General features: G+C 41.5%; 1 protein-coding gene across 3 annotated transcripts in view; it reads left to right on the top strand.

Moving 5' to 3' along the window:
* SPRED2 (sprouty related EVH1 domain containing 2) overlaps positions 1–17,300 on the top strand; it is a 106,636-nt gene that overhangs the window by 73,041 nt on the left and 16,295 nt on the right. For all 3 annotated transcript variants that reach the window (XM_019718113.2, XM_074332071.1, XM_019718119.2), the window contains 3 exons: positions 3,691–3,868; positions 11,294–11,462; positions 13,654–13,718. In XM_019718113.2, coding sequence (XP_019573672.1) covers positions 3,691–3,868; positions 11,294–11,462; positions 13,654–13,718 — 412 coding nt within the window. The remainder of the gene's footprint in view (positions 1–3,690; positions 3,869–11,293; positions 11,463–13,653; positions 13,719–17,300) is intronic.

The raw sequence follows: 17,300 nt of genomic DNA, 5'->3' as shown, positions 1-17,300 counted from the left end.
AAAAATAAAAGCGTGTTTTAACAAGAGGTGTGTAGAGTTTCAATTATTCACCTTGGCCGTTTCCTGTTACGGGATGAACCCCTAGTACACTCACAGAAGATTTGAGAAAGCTGTGTTTCATACTGGAGAGTCACATCTCCTGAGGACCTTTCGTTTTTCTAGAATAAATGGGGTATCAGGGAAAAAGAATATTCTCAAGTTGTTTGTGTGCAGCTCATCTAAACAAGTGTTATACAGTCTCTGTGACCTAAAGCAATGGCGTGTTGAATCCTGAGATAAATGGATTAGTGATAGAAACCATGTGATCTTTTTTTAAATTCAGTTTTCCTGTTTAATGAAAAGGAAATCTTTGCGCTACCCCAATTAAGCTACTGTGGCTCATGAGCAAATGAGTGTTGAACACTTTATATTTTCTCAGGGTTCTGTTAGCTACAAATAATATTTTTAAAAACCCGTTTATTGTGTATTTAACCCAATCACCCCACAACCTATAGCATATAAGACACTGCCCTATGCCCTAGGGATATAGGAATTAATAAAAGGGGCAAAGTCCCAGCACTCGTGGAGTTTACATTCTAGTTGGAGAAAGTGGGCAAACAACTAGGGCAGATACTGATTTAGTCGCATGTAGAAAGACAACGTAGGGTGAGACGATTTAAGAGGAGTGGACAGAGAACTCATCTCTGATGAAATAATCTTGGGCAGAGACCTGAATAAAATAAGGGAATGAGCCTAGTTTGTGTGTGGGGAGAAGAGTGGGACATGGGCTTTTAAGTAAAAGAAATATCACATGAAAAGGCCCGGGGGTCGGAGTGTGTTTCACGTGAAGGACCACGTAGAACAGTGGGACTAAAGTGGAATGAGCGAGGAGAGTGGTAAGATAAGTGCTATATTTTGACTTTTACTCGGAGTAACATAAGGAAGCTATTGGAAGGTTTGTTTGAGTAGAGTGTCATAATCGGAGTTGCCTTTCCATTTTCTTAGCAAGCTGGGCAAGCGTGGAAGTACGGTGGCCAGTTAGGAGGCTATTGCAATAGTCTGAGAGGTGATGGCAGCTGGGGTCCGAGAAGTGTTGATGGAGGTATTAAAAAGTGGGTTCTGGATATGTTTCGAAGGGAGAACCAGTAGGATAGGAAGGTGTTGGGAATCAAAAGTTCAACCTGAAACATGTTGCTGAGGTGCCTACCAGACACCCAAGCAGAGAAAGCACGTAGGCAGTTGGGTTTACTGATCTCAAACTTCGGGAAGAGGTCTGGATAGAAATGTGAATTTGGGTACTGTTAGCACATGGAAAGTATTTAAGTTGCCTTTGTTGGCCCTGGCTTGGATCCTGGATGGTTTAGCCACAGTTACAAAAGGAGAGGCGCAGAGTACTGGTACAGAGTAGCAGGTGTGCCCGTGGGCACAGGTGCAGGGTCTCCTGTGATTGTGTCTATCTTCTCAGTGAAATAAAAATGAGCTCATCCATCACCTGAGAGCGAGGGGGTAGGAGGACACGTGAAATCTTCTTGGGGACGGCCTGGGGAAATGTAGCACGATGCTGGGTGGATTTAAGGACCCGTGGAGGTTGGTGGTTAAGACTTTAAAATTAGACCTGTAAGCAAAATAGAGTGGGATTTTCCGCCTAACCAGATACAGCAGCCTGGGTGGATGCATGGCATTGAGTAGATAGTAGGGTTTCACCAGAGCTGGGGTTTCGCGAGGCAGCTACAATGAGGAAAGCAAGAACAAACATGTTCGAGTTCGCTGCAATAGAGTGTTTGATAGACCATGGAACTTGGGGAGAGAATCAAGTGAGAAGGAATGGGGAAAAAAGGTGGTCACGACACTAGATTGTTGGCCCCAGTGGGCTGAAGAATTACTGGAGTCTGGAAGGAGTGAGCTGCAAAGTCGGGAGGTGGTGGCCAGAGAGCAGGGTGCTTAAAATTGAGGTTGTGAAATGAAGGTTGTGCAGCTGTTGGTAATGACAAGTTCAAGGGTGCGACCTCGGTGTGGGTGGCTCAAGTTGGGTGTGAGCCGAGGGCACGGGAGAAGAGTTCCAGATACTGAGAGTCAAGAAATAGGAAGCATCCTCTGTGTGAATGATGGAATTATCAAAAACTGTGACGGGGATCATGGTGGAGAGATGGAGGGACAGTGAGCCCACTTGCTGATGTCTTCAAGGAAGGAGGGGGGTGACCCAGAGGTGTGTGGGAGAGTGAAGAAGGGTAATGGGGGCATGGTCAGACTTGTGAGTTGCAGAGGAACTGGAGCCAGGGCCAGCAACCTGCAGTGGGGAGGGATGTGAGAGCAAGAAAGCCGCCCATGTGCGAGGGCCTGAAGCTCAACCCAGAGCACGCCTGCTTTCAGGTTAAAGTGAAAGGGACTTACACGAGGTACCAGAAAGGAAAATGGTGACTGCTAGGGGCTGGGGCACGGGGAGAGTGGAGTTAGTACTCAGTGGGTATGGAGTTGCAGTTTGGGAAAAGGAAAAGAGCTCTAGAGATGGATGGTGGGGACGGTTGCAGAACAATGCGAATGTACTTAATGCCACAGAATTGTACAGTTCAAATGGCTAAAGTGGTCAGTTTTACATGATGTGTATTTTACCACCAAAAAAAGTGAAAAGTCTGAAGAAGTACTTGGACCTTGAGTCTGGGGGGCACAGTGGGAGGGGAATTGAGTGACAGTAGGGGGTGAGCTGCAGGAAGTCATGGAAAATCTGGGTGGCTGTGGCTTCGCCTTTGGGGGAGACTGAGGTGAGCAGGAATGTGGGGCAGACGGCCTGTCGAAAGGGTCTCTGTCCAGTTGTAAACTGTGTGGCCAGGTTCTGAGCGCTGGGCCTGCAGGGCGGGAAGAGAAGGTGCTGTGTTATTCTGCATCTTTGTTTCTCTGGAATCTGGCACAGTGCCCAGCGTATAGAAGACAGGAATACATATATTTGAATGAGTGAAAAATGAATTCTATCCAAAAAAAAAGAGAACAGCAAGTGAGAATTTAATGGCCTTGCTGAAAATCCAAGTAAATGTCCTGCAAAATGATGAAGAATGAAAAGAGACTCAAGTTGTTTGGGAGGAGAAAGAGGATGGTTGGCAAATGTGCAAAAGAACTTACTGTGAAATTGAAGTTTAGAATGGAGAAAATAAAATCATAAACAGAAGGCTACACACATGTAAAGGGTATTTGAATTGAAATATTTTCCCACCTCCATAAATGGTTGCATGGTGAACTGGGAGTGGATTGTCCCATTCTTATACTAAATCAGAAGATGATTAGCTTTATATATAAAATGTTAAAGATTGGTCATTCGTTGTAAACAAGTTTTAAGGGTTGAAACCATAATATCCTCTAAGTCACTAGATCTGTCTTTCCTAACTTACAGATACCAAACTAGAGAGGTCAGCTCATTTGTGTTACTGTTAATCCTTAAACCACCTAGGAATTAGAGAATGTTATACCTGCATGCATCTTCAAAGACGCACATATATTTTTTAATTACTGGGCGTCTTCTTTTAAATGTACTTTTATATTAAGTGTTTTGTTTTTTCCCTGCAAGTTGAGATGGGTTACTTTTTAAGGTTGCAGCCAGGCATAGATTTTCTTTTGATGAGTCCAGAAAATGCTGGCTGGTGGTCATCTTGCATTGTGAAATGTGTCATGTAGCTGCCAGACCATTGTCATGCCCCATTCTTCTTGTTGTTGTCGTTTTAGTGACAGCTATATTGTGCGTGTCAAGGCTGTGGTTATGACCAGAGATGACTCCAGCGGGGGATGGTTCCCACAGGAAGGAGGCGGGATCAGTCGCGTGGGGGTCTGTAAGGTCATGCACCCCGAAGGCAATGGACGAAGCGGCTTTCTCATCCATGGTGAACGACAGAAAGACAAACTGGTAATGGCAGACACGGAATGTTACATCAGCAACGACTGATTCCTTTGCATTAAATAATAGCCCTCTTCCCATAGATGATTTTTTTCCTTCTTTCTTTGACTTCAAATTCTTGCAAAAGCTTCAAAAATTATAACTCAGGAGCCAGTGCCAAATTGCAAAATGTAACCCTAGCTTTCCAGCAAAGTCACTTTTTACCACACACCATATAACTCAGATGCTAAGAAGTCGTATATTTGAACGTCTAGTTTGCATCATTGATTATTTAAGCCGTCTTTCTGTCACTGGAACAAGATATTCAAAACAAAAGTGTGTTCTTTATTATGAATCAGCTGGTAGTGAGCTGTGAAGTCCGTTTTTTAAAATGTAGGGTTCATTCAAAGAGCATGCCATCAGAGTTTGCTTGGTGAAAGGTGAAATGCAAAGAAAGGCCAGGTGTCGTCGGACATTTGGTTACTTCTAAAGAAATGTTTATCTAAAAGATACTGTAGCTTTTATTTCATAAGCTAATGAGTAAAACATGTTTGGAAAAAGAAAGTAACAAAAAGTAGTGGTATTACACTTCTATGATAATTCTACGTGCTTTAGAAGTATACACTTGGAGAGTAATCACAACCTCACGTGGGTGGGGATGAAGGAACTTGGATGTCCAGTTCTGTGTAATGTAGGAATCTGATATGAAGGAAAATTGAAGGTCTAAATCTATTTTTAATTGGTGGCCTTGAACCCGGAAGAACATTGCTCCTATCTGTATTTGATCATCATGGCAATGGAATGTATACTCAAAAGCCATCAGATGATTCAAAGCGTGAAAGTTGTACAGGATCTCAACAGAGAAAATACAGACGCCCCAGGAATGTGTCAGTGTTACATTTAAAACCCTTCCCAGAGGCATCTGTTGAGTTTTAGGTGCTAAATGTACAAATTTAATCTTCTGCAACTTAATTGTTTTAAATAGTTACAAAGTAGGTAAGACAAAACAATTTGTAAATGTTATCTGTGGAGTCACGGAAATGCTGTTTTTTACACGTGGTTCATTTCTGAAAATGAAATGAATGAAAATATGAAGGGAGACTATAGCTCTTGTAAGCAGTGAGTCCATTCAGGAAATTCCCTACATAATGGTCAAATAATTAAGATATTCACAATAAAGGCAATGTAGACATAACACCAATAAAAAGTAAAATAACGAGCATTTTATCTAGCATTTACCCTGTTCTAGCCCTTAGGTTGTATCACTGTGTCCTTACCGCAGCCTGTAGAATTACACCTGAAGAGACTGATTCAGAAAGACTGCTTGTTCTTGGTGACCCATCTGGGGAGTCTGGAACCAGTATTTGATGTGAACCACAGTCACATGTGCACAACCACCTTTAGCTCTTCGATTTAGTTTTTCCCCTCCTGCATGTTTTCATTTTTACATAGTGTAACCAGAGCTCGTAAACAGTTTTGTATCTAAGGCTCTCGTAAGACATCCTCCATATTCTTGGTATCAGGTTAGTGTTAGCTGTTTGTTTGACGATCTCCTTAGTGTCAAATATTAAGCTGCTTTTCCTCCCCCTTCCCCCAGTATTACCTACCTGTCTTTGTAGATACCTACCTGCATTCTCCACATTTCTTATTTTCTTGGACAAATTTGGGGGGTCAGATTTGTATGACTCGTACAAAGAGCTGCTACCAGCACACATAAGAATTCCCTCTAACACCATGAGGATCAGATATTTTACATCTTCACCAATTTGATAGAATAACAGTGGTATCTGTTGTTGATTACTAACTAATGAGATCAAATGTTTTTCTGTTTGGTAAACAGATGACTAAAGTATCTGTGAATGTCCTTTGCATATTTACCTATTAGGACCTTATTTTTCTCCTTCGTATGTATGTCCTCTTGTATAAAAAGGACATTCATCTTCATCTGCCATATTTGCTACACATATTTTTTATAATCTGTTGCTTGCCTTTTTATTTTAGTTCTTTTTCTACCAAAATTTTGAAAGAAAAAATTTTCCCTTTTATTATTATTACTTTTGTGTTAGCAAATTATCTTACCTGAATGATTATATCTTTTTAGGTCTATTTTTTTCCTGGTATTTCTATGGTTTGTCATAGAATATGTCAATCTAAAATGGTCTCATCAAGCTACTTCATTTTATAAATACATTTAAAAACTTGTGTCTTACCCCTGATTTGTATATAATAATTGTCTACTTTTACCATTTTGTTCAAGGCCCTTTACGTAAATAACCTCAGTTAAATTCATACCACATTCTGCAGCAGGAGGATACTATTATCTCCTTTGGTGGGAGAGACTCAGTGCTCTCAGAAGTGATCCATTTCCTCCGTGTAGGGCACGCAGTGTCGAGCAGAGCCAGTACTGGGAACCATTTCGTTGTGAAGCCCAAACCTGGTCCCTTCACACCAATTCTGCGTCGTACCAGGGCAGTCCTGGGTGTGGACCAGCTTGTTTGTTGCCCTCACTCTCTCCCCCATCATGTTTCTCCGTCACTCCATCCCTTTTCCTGACCCCTTTGCATTTTGTGACTCTACACTTCAGGACTTTTATATTCACTAGTACTTAAATCACACACCCATACACTCAGTTGTACTTCATCTTTCCATCCCTCACCTCGCTTGTGGCACACACTGGAAAATTCTGGACTCCTATACTTCGTGATACTTAACCCATTCCCCCTGCCCTGTCCCACAACACACATGCACACACACGTACTCACACCCTTGGGAGATACACACGCCCTTATTTCGGCCTCCAAGCTTCCATAATGCAGCATGTAAGCCCATTGGAGAGTATGAACCCACATGGGAAGTCTGCAAATGGGCAAGCGGGGTGGTTTGTTGAAGGACTCCCCCTCTAAATGGTGGAATTGTGAGGGGAGAGTGGAGATCATTTTTGGAATATAGTGGATGGATGACATCAAGGGTTCTCAGTATTCCAGCTAGGACATGAAGTACGTTTTCTGATAGAAACCATGTTGTCAATAGTTTTCCCAAAGCTGTGCAGTTCTTGAGTTCAGCACATTAGTTTTTGTTGTTGTTACATGAATTATATGTTGAGGCCTGTAAACTGAACTGCCATTGTTTCTATGAGAAAGTCTGTGTTCCAGACATCCACTCACAAGTCGTTATTTGGATAATTTTTTGAAAGTTGGGAACAATCACATTTTCCTGAGCAATTATACGTACATTTAAATTTCTGAGGTCAGTGTTATTTTCGATGGATTAGAGGAGTTTACTCCTGAAACAAATCCTGTGAGAAACCACCTTATGAAGATTTAACCACAACATCTAAAAGGGTGATCATTCCAGTTGTGGGCCCAAATGCAGATCCGTGAGTGGGACACATTTCATGGGAGTCCCAGTGGGCGAAGTTCTTTGAAAGGCGATGTGGCAGGATGTTGATTTTAAATGTACATACTATTTACCCTATCCTATAGAAATAGACGCAACATGCAAAGATTTATGGACAGCAGTAGTTCTCAAACATCTATGGTCTCTCTTTACACTCTAAAAATCTATTGAGGACCCCAAAAAGCTTTTGTCTTTGTGGGTTAGAACTACTAATAGAATATACTAATACCATATTCTAAATTAAAACTGAAATTAAAAAACGTAAATAATAGTGTTAGCATAAATGACATTTTTTAATGACAAATAACTATATAATTTTTCCAGAATAAAAATAATTAGTGAGAACAGTAGCATTGTTTTACATTTTTGCAAATCTCTTTAATGTCTGACTTAATAGAAAATAGCTAGATTCTAATGGCTACTCCCACTTTCAATCTATTGCAATATGTTGCTTTGGTTGAAGTATATAAAGAAAATCCAGCCTTACACAGATAACGCAGTTGGAAAAGGGAAAAGTGTTTTAATAGCCTTTTCAGATAATTGTAGATATACTTCTTTGATACTACACCAAAACTCGGCATGTAGTAGTTTCATAAATTTGGAATCTGAAGCCACATCAGTTAACTTTTCATATTTTGTTACATTAAAATCTGTGGATTTATCTTTCCCTTTGAACCTTGTACTCATTCCTGATTTTGTAACAGTATGCATTGGTCATGTGGAAAATAATGGTTTACTGAGTAAAGCAGATCTTCCAAATGTTGATATGCTTAACTCTCCAGTATTTAAAAAAAAAAACCACTACTAATCTCATTAGAGAAGTCTTTCAGTATTGGGAAACTGTCCACAAATTCTAACGTTCACTTGAAAGTTCAAATTTTATAACTGGCAACAGATTCCTCCAGGTGTTTTCCTTGAAGTCACAGGCTCACTATGTTCATATGCAAGAAAATGTCTGCCAGATCCACAAGGCTAACTCACCATAGTGCATCTGTCAGTGGTACTTTCAAGTCAACCTGGTGATCCATGAAAAAAGCAGGTAGTTCAACTCACAACTGCAACAGTTGCACAAGTACTTTTCCTTGAGACAGTCATCATTCTTCCATATACAGAAGTGAAAAAGCTATTAGAAATCCTCTTTCCTTTTCCATTTGTGCAAAGCCAGAGTTTCTTCATATACTTCACCAAAGTAACATTACAGCAGAGTGAATGCAGAAGCAGAGATGAGAATCCAATTGTGTGTACTTCCCATTTCATCACACAAAATAAAAGCTGTATATTCGAAGGTCAAGATTTAATAATTTTTAACTGCTTCATCAAGGACAGTCCTACGTAAAACTGGCATTTTTGACTTTGACCGTGTGACAGTGATGAGTTCGGGGCTTTTAGTACAGTTTGGAGCCACTGCACTGCCTGGGTTCATGCCACGGCACAGCAGTTTTATCCCTCATTTTTTGCCATTCTAGGTCCCCTGAAAGGGCCTGGGGGGTGCAGAGGGAGGGCTCCCAAGAGCCCACAGGCTAAACTTTGAGTATAAGGATGTTGTTGCCAACATTGTCTGTAAAGTGACCGATTAGAAATAACCTAAAAATTCCCATTAGTATGGAGAATGGCTGAATAATTTTAATACATCCACGCAGAGGAATATTATGCAGCCATTAAAGAGAATCCTTTTTACTTTCCTATATTTCTAAGACATGTTTTTAGGGAAAATAAAAGGCAAGTTCAGAGTTATTTATAGGTATGGCTATAAATTCCACACACAAACTTATATACTCACATAAAGAAGCCACCAAAAGGGAACTAGAACTGTGTCCACCATACTGGCAGTGGGTAACGAAACAAAGGCGTTGATGGTGATGAGTAAGAATGAAGCCTTCACTTATTCATCTAAATTACTTAAATCTCTTGCAACTTATATTTCTTGTGTAGATTTTTTTAAAGGCTCCAACAAGAACATATGATCACTTTTGTTTCCCTCATGCATCTCATTTAAAAAGATATTTTTAAAGGCCTTTCTCATGTTTTAAGTTAAAGCCTAAACTTCATTAGAGGGTTTATACCTCTTAGGTCCAAACTTCACTAGAGAGCTAATAACTGTATAAAGCACCTGAACTTTTTCGTTTTTGTCATGAAACTTAACATATGTCAAGATGTTATTTTGTTGACAGACAGCGATGGGATCTGATCCCCTCCCCCTCACTTAATTTAAGAGGCTGAACTTTTCTAAGAATTTATTAAACTTCTGTAACAAAATGTACTGTTGGAATAATCTTCAACTTGGAAAATGTCAATCAAAGACTAATTTTTTCACCCTCAAAATGTGGAGAAACTGGAAGTCTTTGTTTTTACAAAAAATTTATTTTGAGACTTTGAATTGAGACTATTAAATTCTAAAATAGACAACATTTGTCAGTTAAAGCCATGGTTATTTGGATTTCCTCAATTTGGAATGGGGCTGGGCTGACATTTAATCATTGTACTATTCTTAGGGGGAAATGTCCATAATAAGCAATTTAATCATAAATAGAACTGTGTGTGGGGACTATTGTCTTCTTTCAATATAATGTAATAAAGTGAGCTGCTTGGGACTGCTACTTGATATACTAATTTGACGACTATTCTCATCTGTTTATAAGTTAGGGAGCATTTAGTAGGCAGCATTTAATTTCTGTTGGCTTAATTGTAGCCTTGAAACCTTTACTTATTTAAAAATATTCCCTAATTTGAAATTATACTAATTTATGCAGGTCTTTTTTTTGTACTCTTTCCCTTCACTTAGTCTAATTAATAAGGTTTCATTTTGTTAAATATGGAGCTTGGCCAGAACAAGATCAAGTCTATTAACACGTAGCAATTATTTTGGTATACATAATGAAGCCATAGGAATAAATGTTGTCGATATTTTTGAGTGTTTTTTGTGAAGAACGGAGTTTACATTCACAGGATGGCAATGCTTCTTTTACGCTGTACTATCAAACTCATGTATCTTTATGAACAGTAGTGCTGTGCTAGACACAGAGGAAGTTATTTTATAATACATTTTGATCTTTCACAGTCTGATGAGGGGGGAAAAACTAGTATTAGAAGATAATACGAAACCTAGTACTAAATTGTGAAAGTGACAAGAAGAATTGGAGTACATAAAAGTAAAACTTGATGGTACAAATATGCTGAGAAATGAGTGTGACTGTTCAGTTTCTCATCATTCAGTGTTTTCAGAGCATGTTCATGGGTATGTGCTTATTGATAACATTGGTGTTATTTCCATTTTAGATATAAAAAGACTGAGGGTCCGAGACAAACGATCACAGTTACAGCTTAGTCAAAGGCAGTTCTGAGACTAGATTGCTAGAAACTTGGAGATTGTTCTAATAATCCAGATAAAAGGTTAATAGAGACCCAGATCAGGATGGTAGCAACTGAAATGGGATGATACAAAAGAGGTTGAAGGAAAAATGAACTGGACTTGGTGATTAATAATACAGGGAATAGAAAAAGCAGAAGAGGCCAAGATAACCACAGAGATTTTGAGCCAGAGAGAATGAAGAGAGAGGGGTTGGGGAAGTTGGAAGCAGAAACTAGTAGCAAAAATTTCAGAGCACATTAAGTTAATTTTTCAACATGTTGAGTTTGAGGTCATTGGGAAACACCCAGTAGGACGGAGGAGGGAAGATGGAGACCCACTAATACAAAGACCCTGACATGGAAGCAGTTAACCTGGAACAGAGCAAAGCCCCGAGACCTGGATCTCAGCTTGGTCCCCCCCAGTCAAGGAATGAGGAAGAGGAATGAGTGAGATAAAGAGTGTGGTTAAGGAGAACCGCAGTGCAGTGAGGCTCACCAAAGGCAAGAGGGGTGGGGTGAGGGGCTCAACAAAGACTAAATGGTCCACAGAGGCAAGCAAAGGCCTTCTAAGATGGAGAGACTCACAGACACATAAAGGCAGGGTCAGAGGGTTTTCATTAGTTGCCACCAATGATGGTTCCTAGATTTTTGTAACCAGACACCATCATGACTGTTTCACAAGTAACCAGCCTGTGTATTTCAATCCTTCAGGTGGTATTGGAATGCTATGTAAGAAAGGACTTGGTCTACACCAAAGCCAACCCAACCTTTCATCACTGGAAGGTCGACAATAGGAAGTTTGGACTTACTTTTCAAAGTCCTGCTGATGCTCGAGCCTTTGACAGGGGAGTGAGGAAAGCAATCGAAGACCTTATAGAAGGTATTTAATTTGTCACTGCATTTTTAGTGGGACTTGGGGAATATTCTGAGTTCTTTTTAATTCCAGTTGTCTACCATCATATATGTATGGTTTATTTGCAGGAGGGTCGGGGGTCAGGTCAAAACGTTGCAATATCCAAATAGAACAATTATAAAGTGAGAGTACCGGGAAAAGGAAATGGGTTTCAGAGTAAGGAGTGGCCCCAATTGGGTTTTAGACTCTGCTCTAAAAAGACAAGTTCTGGACTTCCTGATGAATGACTATTTGATGGATTTCACCTTTCCCTGACTATTACAGTGGCTCTGTTCTGATCTGTCTTGGCTCAGAAGTAGAGAACGGATTCTAATGGGCCCCCAGGGCTCCAGGCCTCCCCCCGCCCTCCTGTAATCAGAGCCCAGGTGTATAGCTGCCACTGCAAAGGAAAGGGGTGTGTCACTTTTGGATCCCTGGTTCAGTTTAGGCCTTAATCTGTGGTGAGTGCATAGTAGACATTGTGTTGCATTTGCTCCTGGCCTAGAAGGTTCTTAGGCAGTCAATTCTCATGGGCTTTTCTAGAATCCACAGAGGCAAACACACAAATTCCCCACTTGAACATATTCAGTTATCAAATCAGAGGGTTCAAGGTGTTACGACCCTCTGAAGAAAGAAGTATCAAGCAAGACGCCAAACTCAGAATTGGGGGAAATTAATAACAAAAGAATGAATGTTTCATTTGTTTAAGAAATAAAAGTATTCAGAAGTCGTTTTCTGCATCGTGAATTTGGGGGAAGAGAGAAAAAGCAAATCTTCAATGAGAAATTGCTTAACATCAGAAGACAATTCTAGTTGGAACATGAATCCGTTACTACAACCATGTGAGAGCCAAAGTGATAATAAAAACCAGTGTTCGCATCATAGGTCTGACATAAGTGGCAAATGTTTAAAATGTTATTAAACATAGCTTTTAAATGTTTAGAGAGAAAACATCTCCTATATTACTGATAGAACTTTGTAGTGTGCCCATGTACTTAATCTGAAGCTACACACAAAATTTGATTCTTACACCTAAGTTTTTTCTACATAGTCTCTACTTACCTTCTTTCAATCAAACTTGCCTTAAACGTTGATTGACTAGAATAATTCAAATAGTAGAGAAAAATCCTGAAAGGTCAATAGGAATTGCACAGAGGGCATCATAACTTAGTTTTTCCTCTTGCGATTCCCTGTTGAAAATTTAAATATTTCTTTTCCCTTTCTGAGCAATTCTTTCAATTTTTCAATTTTTATTTTATGTAACAGCAAAATACTTTCTAAACGCACATTTTTAAAGACCTAACCAACAAAAGGAGAAGCTAGAGAATAAATTTCCCTTTTGGTATACTGTCACTTACGCAAATTTAAATACTATTTCACTTTGGGCTATTAACAGTGTCAATGAAGTTGATCCACACATTACTGGGTTCTTCTGGGTAAAACGGGGAAGCGCTACCGGTTTGCATACCAGAATGAAGAAGGAGATGAACAAGATGAACAAGCAAAGAAATTGAACCCTAAATGACCGATTAATTCCATGAAGGAATAAATTGGGTTTTCTGACAGGAGGCTAAATTTTGGCCTCCAAAAACAAAAACTGATGGATGCCCATGTGTCAGTTTAAAAGGTGGCGCCCACAATCCGGTTTTAGAGTACAGTGTGTGAATTTCAGAACAGGAGGCAACCATACAAGCTATTTAGTCAAACACCCTTTTTGGATAGATGAAAAGACCAGAAAGCTAATTCCAGTTACGCAGTGCAATTGTGGCGAGTCTAACCTGGTGGTTCTCCATCCAGTGCTTTTCCCGCTATACACAGCAGTCCTCTCCTGGGGGCATCGTTGCCAGAGGCTGGTCTTGATGTGTGAGCTTCAGAGCAGTCAGCAGGCCCTCTGCCCTTCTCCGAGGTGCCTCTGTGTACTTGTTCTCCGGTGGCCAGTGCAGAAGTTCGAGGGGTTAATTGGGAACAGCCATAAGCAAAGTTAATTTAGGGAGTATCCTGGCAGGTGTCAATTAAAGAAGAGTAAATTAAAAGCATTAATTCCTGGGTCACTCGTTTTTGCTGCTGATCCACGTGCGAAAGGAATAGAATGTGGTTTTATTAAAATATCCCTTTTATATAACTAGATTTGACTTACCCTCTTTGGAAACACTTTTTATTACATTTTTTGTTCTTTTAGGCTCGACCACATCATCTTCCACCATCCATAATGAAGCTGAGCTTGGGGATGATGACGTCTTTACGGTGAGTGAGTTCCCTTTGTCCTTTGCTTTCCTTGTTAATTGGTGACTAATCAGAGAGCGGTCCTGTGTAAGGGCATGAGAGACCCTTTGCAGTTTGGCACATGCTCTTGCTGTTGGGATGCTATATGGGGGAGATCGCGGTCTTGTGACAATTTTTCCTATGCTGGGTTTGCCTTTGTTGGACACATTGCAGTGGTACCACCTGCCACATGACACGACAGTGTCAGCTCTCCTGGACCTGCCCCAGGCTCTCTCACAGTCTTCCCTCAGATTTAGGGTGAACAACTATCTGGTTTGCCTGGGACAGCCCTAGTTTTAGCACTGAAAGTCTCTAGTCTGCAAAACACCAGGCAAACCCAGACCACTGGTCACCCTACTCAGAGTATAAATACAGCCCCCTCCCTGGCAGCAAGAGGAAAAGCCAGGAGTAGCCTTGCTGATAGTAGTGAAACATCTGATAAGAAAGGCCTGAAGGCTGAGTTGAGGTGAAGCCCAAGTGTGCTCAGGCAGGAAAGGGCTTGGATATTTTGACACAGCTTCAGTTAATGGGATTTAACTAGAGACAAAATGATTTCTCAGCTTGCTTCATTTATGTCCTGGGCTTCTAGAAGTTAATTAACAAATAGCTTATTGCATGCCTGCTGTGTGTTTGGTGCAGCAAGGAGCTGTAGGGTAGCATTTTCAAACTCTTGGCCTTGACTTACAGTATGAAACACATTGACCTTGTAACGTAGGACACAAATCCAGAGACACCTGAAACCAGATTGTACTTCATGCCCTGCATTCTGGTTTTTTTCTCTTCACTTCATTTTCTTCTACTTTTTATTATGAAACGTCTCAAGCACACAGGAAAATTTAAAGAATAATCCAGTGAATACTTATGTACACCTAGATTGAGCAGTGGTAACATTTTGCCCCACTTGCTTTTTCTGTGCATGTGTGTCCTTACACACGCACGCAGGCACGTATTTTTTTTGCTGATCCAGTTGAAAGCCACCTTACAACACTTTAGCACGCACCTCCTAAGAATAAGGCATTTTCCTACATAAGCACACCAGTTACTATACCTAAGAAAATTAGTAGGAATGTCCTTTCACCTAATAGCTCCTCAGTAGCTCCTTCGTTTGTCACAAAAGTATCTCTAATAAGCTAGTTTTTATTTCAGCTTTTATAATATTGGTTGCAACCCGTTAAGCTTGCTTCCCAATGGACTCATCATGCAGCTAGTGATTTGAAAACCACTGCTTCGGGAATACAGAGCTGCGCGATCCCTGCATGGCTCCGCCCTCAAGGAGATAACGGGATGAGATTGTGAAAGGCGTAGAGACTGGCACAGACTGTGTAAAGCCCGTTGGGTCAGAGTCCTTTACAGGGAGGGGTGTGGGGATAGAGAAGACCACTAGGAGGTGAGGCGGGGCTGGACCTCCGTGGCGTTGGAACAGGCTTCAGGAAGTGGCTTCGAGGCTGGGAACCACAGGGACGAAGGCGGAAGCAGGGATGTGCGTGGTGAGTCGCCTGAGCTTTGCATATCCCACCCTGACGTGAACAGAGCGTGCGTAGGGGTGTCAGGAAATGAACTCAGCCGTCCTGCCATGGAACGGCTGGTGTGATGTGGCTCTGAACAGGCTTCCTATAGTGCTCCTAGCAGATCCTCGCAGCAGTTGGCATGTTGCTTACATCTGTTCCTTTGTCATGTTTCGAGAGATAAACAACAGCAGGCGGGTTAAAAGGTGGCTTCCTGTGCTCCAGAGCAAAACTGTCATTCGCAGCTGCTTCCCAGCTACCTGCCAGAAATGATTTATAGAAACGGGAGAGGGCAAGAGGCAGAGGGGTGATGGAAGCCAGCATCCCTCCTGGTTTTGTCCTTTAATCCACAGGGGATCAACCTGCTGCTCTAGGGTAACGCCAAATGCCTGGAAGGAAGTGTGGAAAGAGCTCTGCGGCTTCCAGACACTTGGTACTCAGTGGAGAAGCTCCACTTAATTGCATTCTGTGTCAGCCCTGATGGATATGATCAGCTGCCTTCATTCCATTTGTTTACAAACAAGAGCCTATTAATACTAGTACCTCCCTTCCTTAGGACAGGCCCGGTCAATGAGGCCATTGACATGTAAGGATGGGAGCGCCGTCGGGGGCTTATGCACCAAGTTTCCCATTTGTTCACGAGCTCCCTGTCATAAGAGCTTCTGTCCTTGACACATGAGATGTCTGAAAGCTGGAGCCAAGGAAGTGAGCAGCTGCATTAACTCCTGTCTAGTCTACAGTTTGCTGCATTCTAAAACTTTCATTGGTAAGACAGATGTGTAGAACTTGGAACTCATTTATTATAGAGTCTTAAGTGATGAGAAGACCCCCTTACAACTTACGATGGACCAGAATGATGACAATTTTCTAATTTGTCGTATGTCTAAGGGAAAGCCATTAGAGGTGTAAGTGGAGGAACCGGGAGTGTATCTTCGAGAGTGTTTCTGCTGTGGAGCCAGGGGTTTCCCTCTGTTTCAGGGGATTCCGTGGGGGAAGGAGGAAAGCAGGACACTGTGGACAATGTGCTGATGCACGTTCTGTGTGGGGGAGTGAAGTGAAGGAAAGGGCACCCCAACTCTGCGTGGAGGGGTTGTCTGCCTGGGGTGCTCACCAAGCATGGGCTGTTTCTGCTAACACTTCCCAGCCCTCTCGGTTATCCCCCCGAGCAGCTTGTCCGCCAGACTCCTCAGGATGGGAAAACCATGCTGCAGTTCCTCAGAGTAAAATTAACGTCCTCCTTAGTGTGCACACACGTACACACCTGCCCTGCCAGGTGCCAGCACCGTCGCTTCCACAGCGTCCCTCTCCCTCTCTCCATTTCACTGCCACCAGCCTGGTATGTGTCCGTGTCTTTCCCGCCTGAACCACCATCCGAGACTCCTGATTAGCAACTGTTAGGACGGCTTAGTTTTGGGCGGCTTTCCATTCCTGACTCCTAATATTTCTCTCTCAACCAACCAACTATGATTGTTCTCTAGTTTTAAAATCCCCAAGCATTCTGTTGTTTATTTCTCTCTTGCCACTTGAAAGCCTGCCCCTTTTTGGCTTTTATATTTTATTTGCTGAATGAATGAATCTTCATCCAATTAGAAGCAGGTTATTCATCATTATAGTCTCTGCCACCCTCTGAAGCTTTGCTCTATAAATGCTCAATACATGGGTGATCTGAACCCCAGATGCAGCAGGTCCTTGAATAATGTGACTTCATTATAACATGGGTGAGGTGGTGCTGTAGGAACTTAATCTTGTGGCTATCAATGAGCCTGTGGTAAAATTGATTTCGTGATACGTCGTTTTGCTAAAAGTTGCAGAACCTATCAACAGTGTTAAGAGAGGATTAATGTATAGTGTGTACAATCATAGGTTGTCATATTTTATTTGCTTAATTGTTACCTTGGGGCACCATTTAAAGGTGATTATTTTGAAGGATTCTTAGTAGCTTCGTGTCGTATTTTCCTAGCTGTGTTTTGTGCTCAGTCTACAACTAAAAGCTGAGCTGCTAGCATTGTCACCCATTATAAGCTTTGGCTGCTTCTTGCCCTCTCATCAGCTTTCTCCC

The sequence above is a fragment of the Rhinolophus sinicus genome, linkage group LG05 (assembly GCF_036562045.2).
Source record: "Rhinolophus sinicus isolate RSC01 linkage group LG05, ASM3656204v1, whole genome shotgun sequence".
Classification (NCBI taxonomy): domain Eukaryota; kingdom Metazoa; phylum Chordata; class Mammalia; order Chiroptera; family Rhinolophidae; genus Rhinolophus; species Rhinolophus sinicus.
The sequence above is the reverse complement of the archived record's forward strand: the minus strand, read 5'-3'. Positions and strand labels throughout refer to the sequence as shown.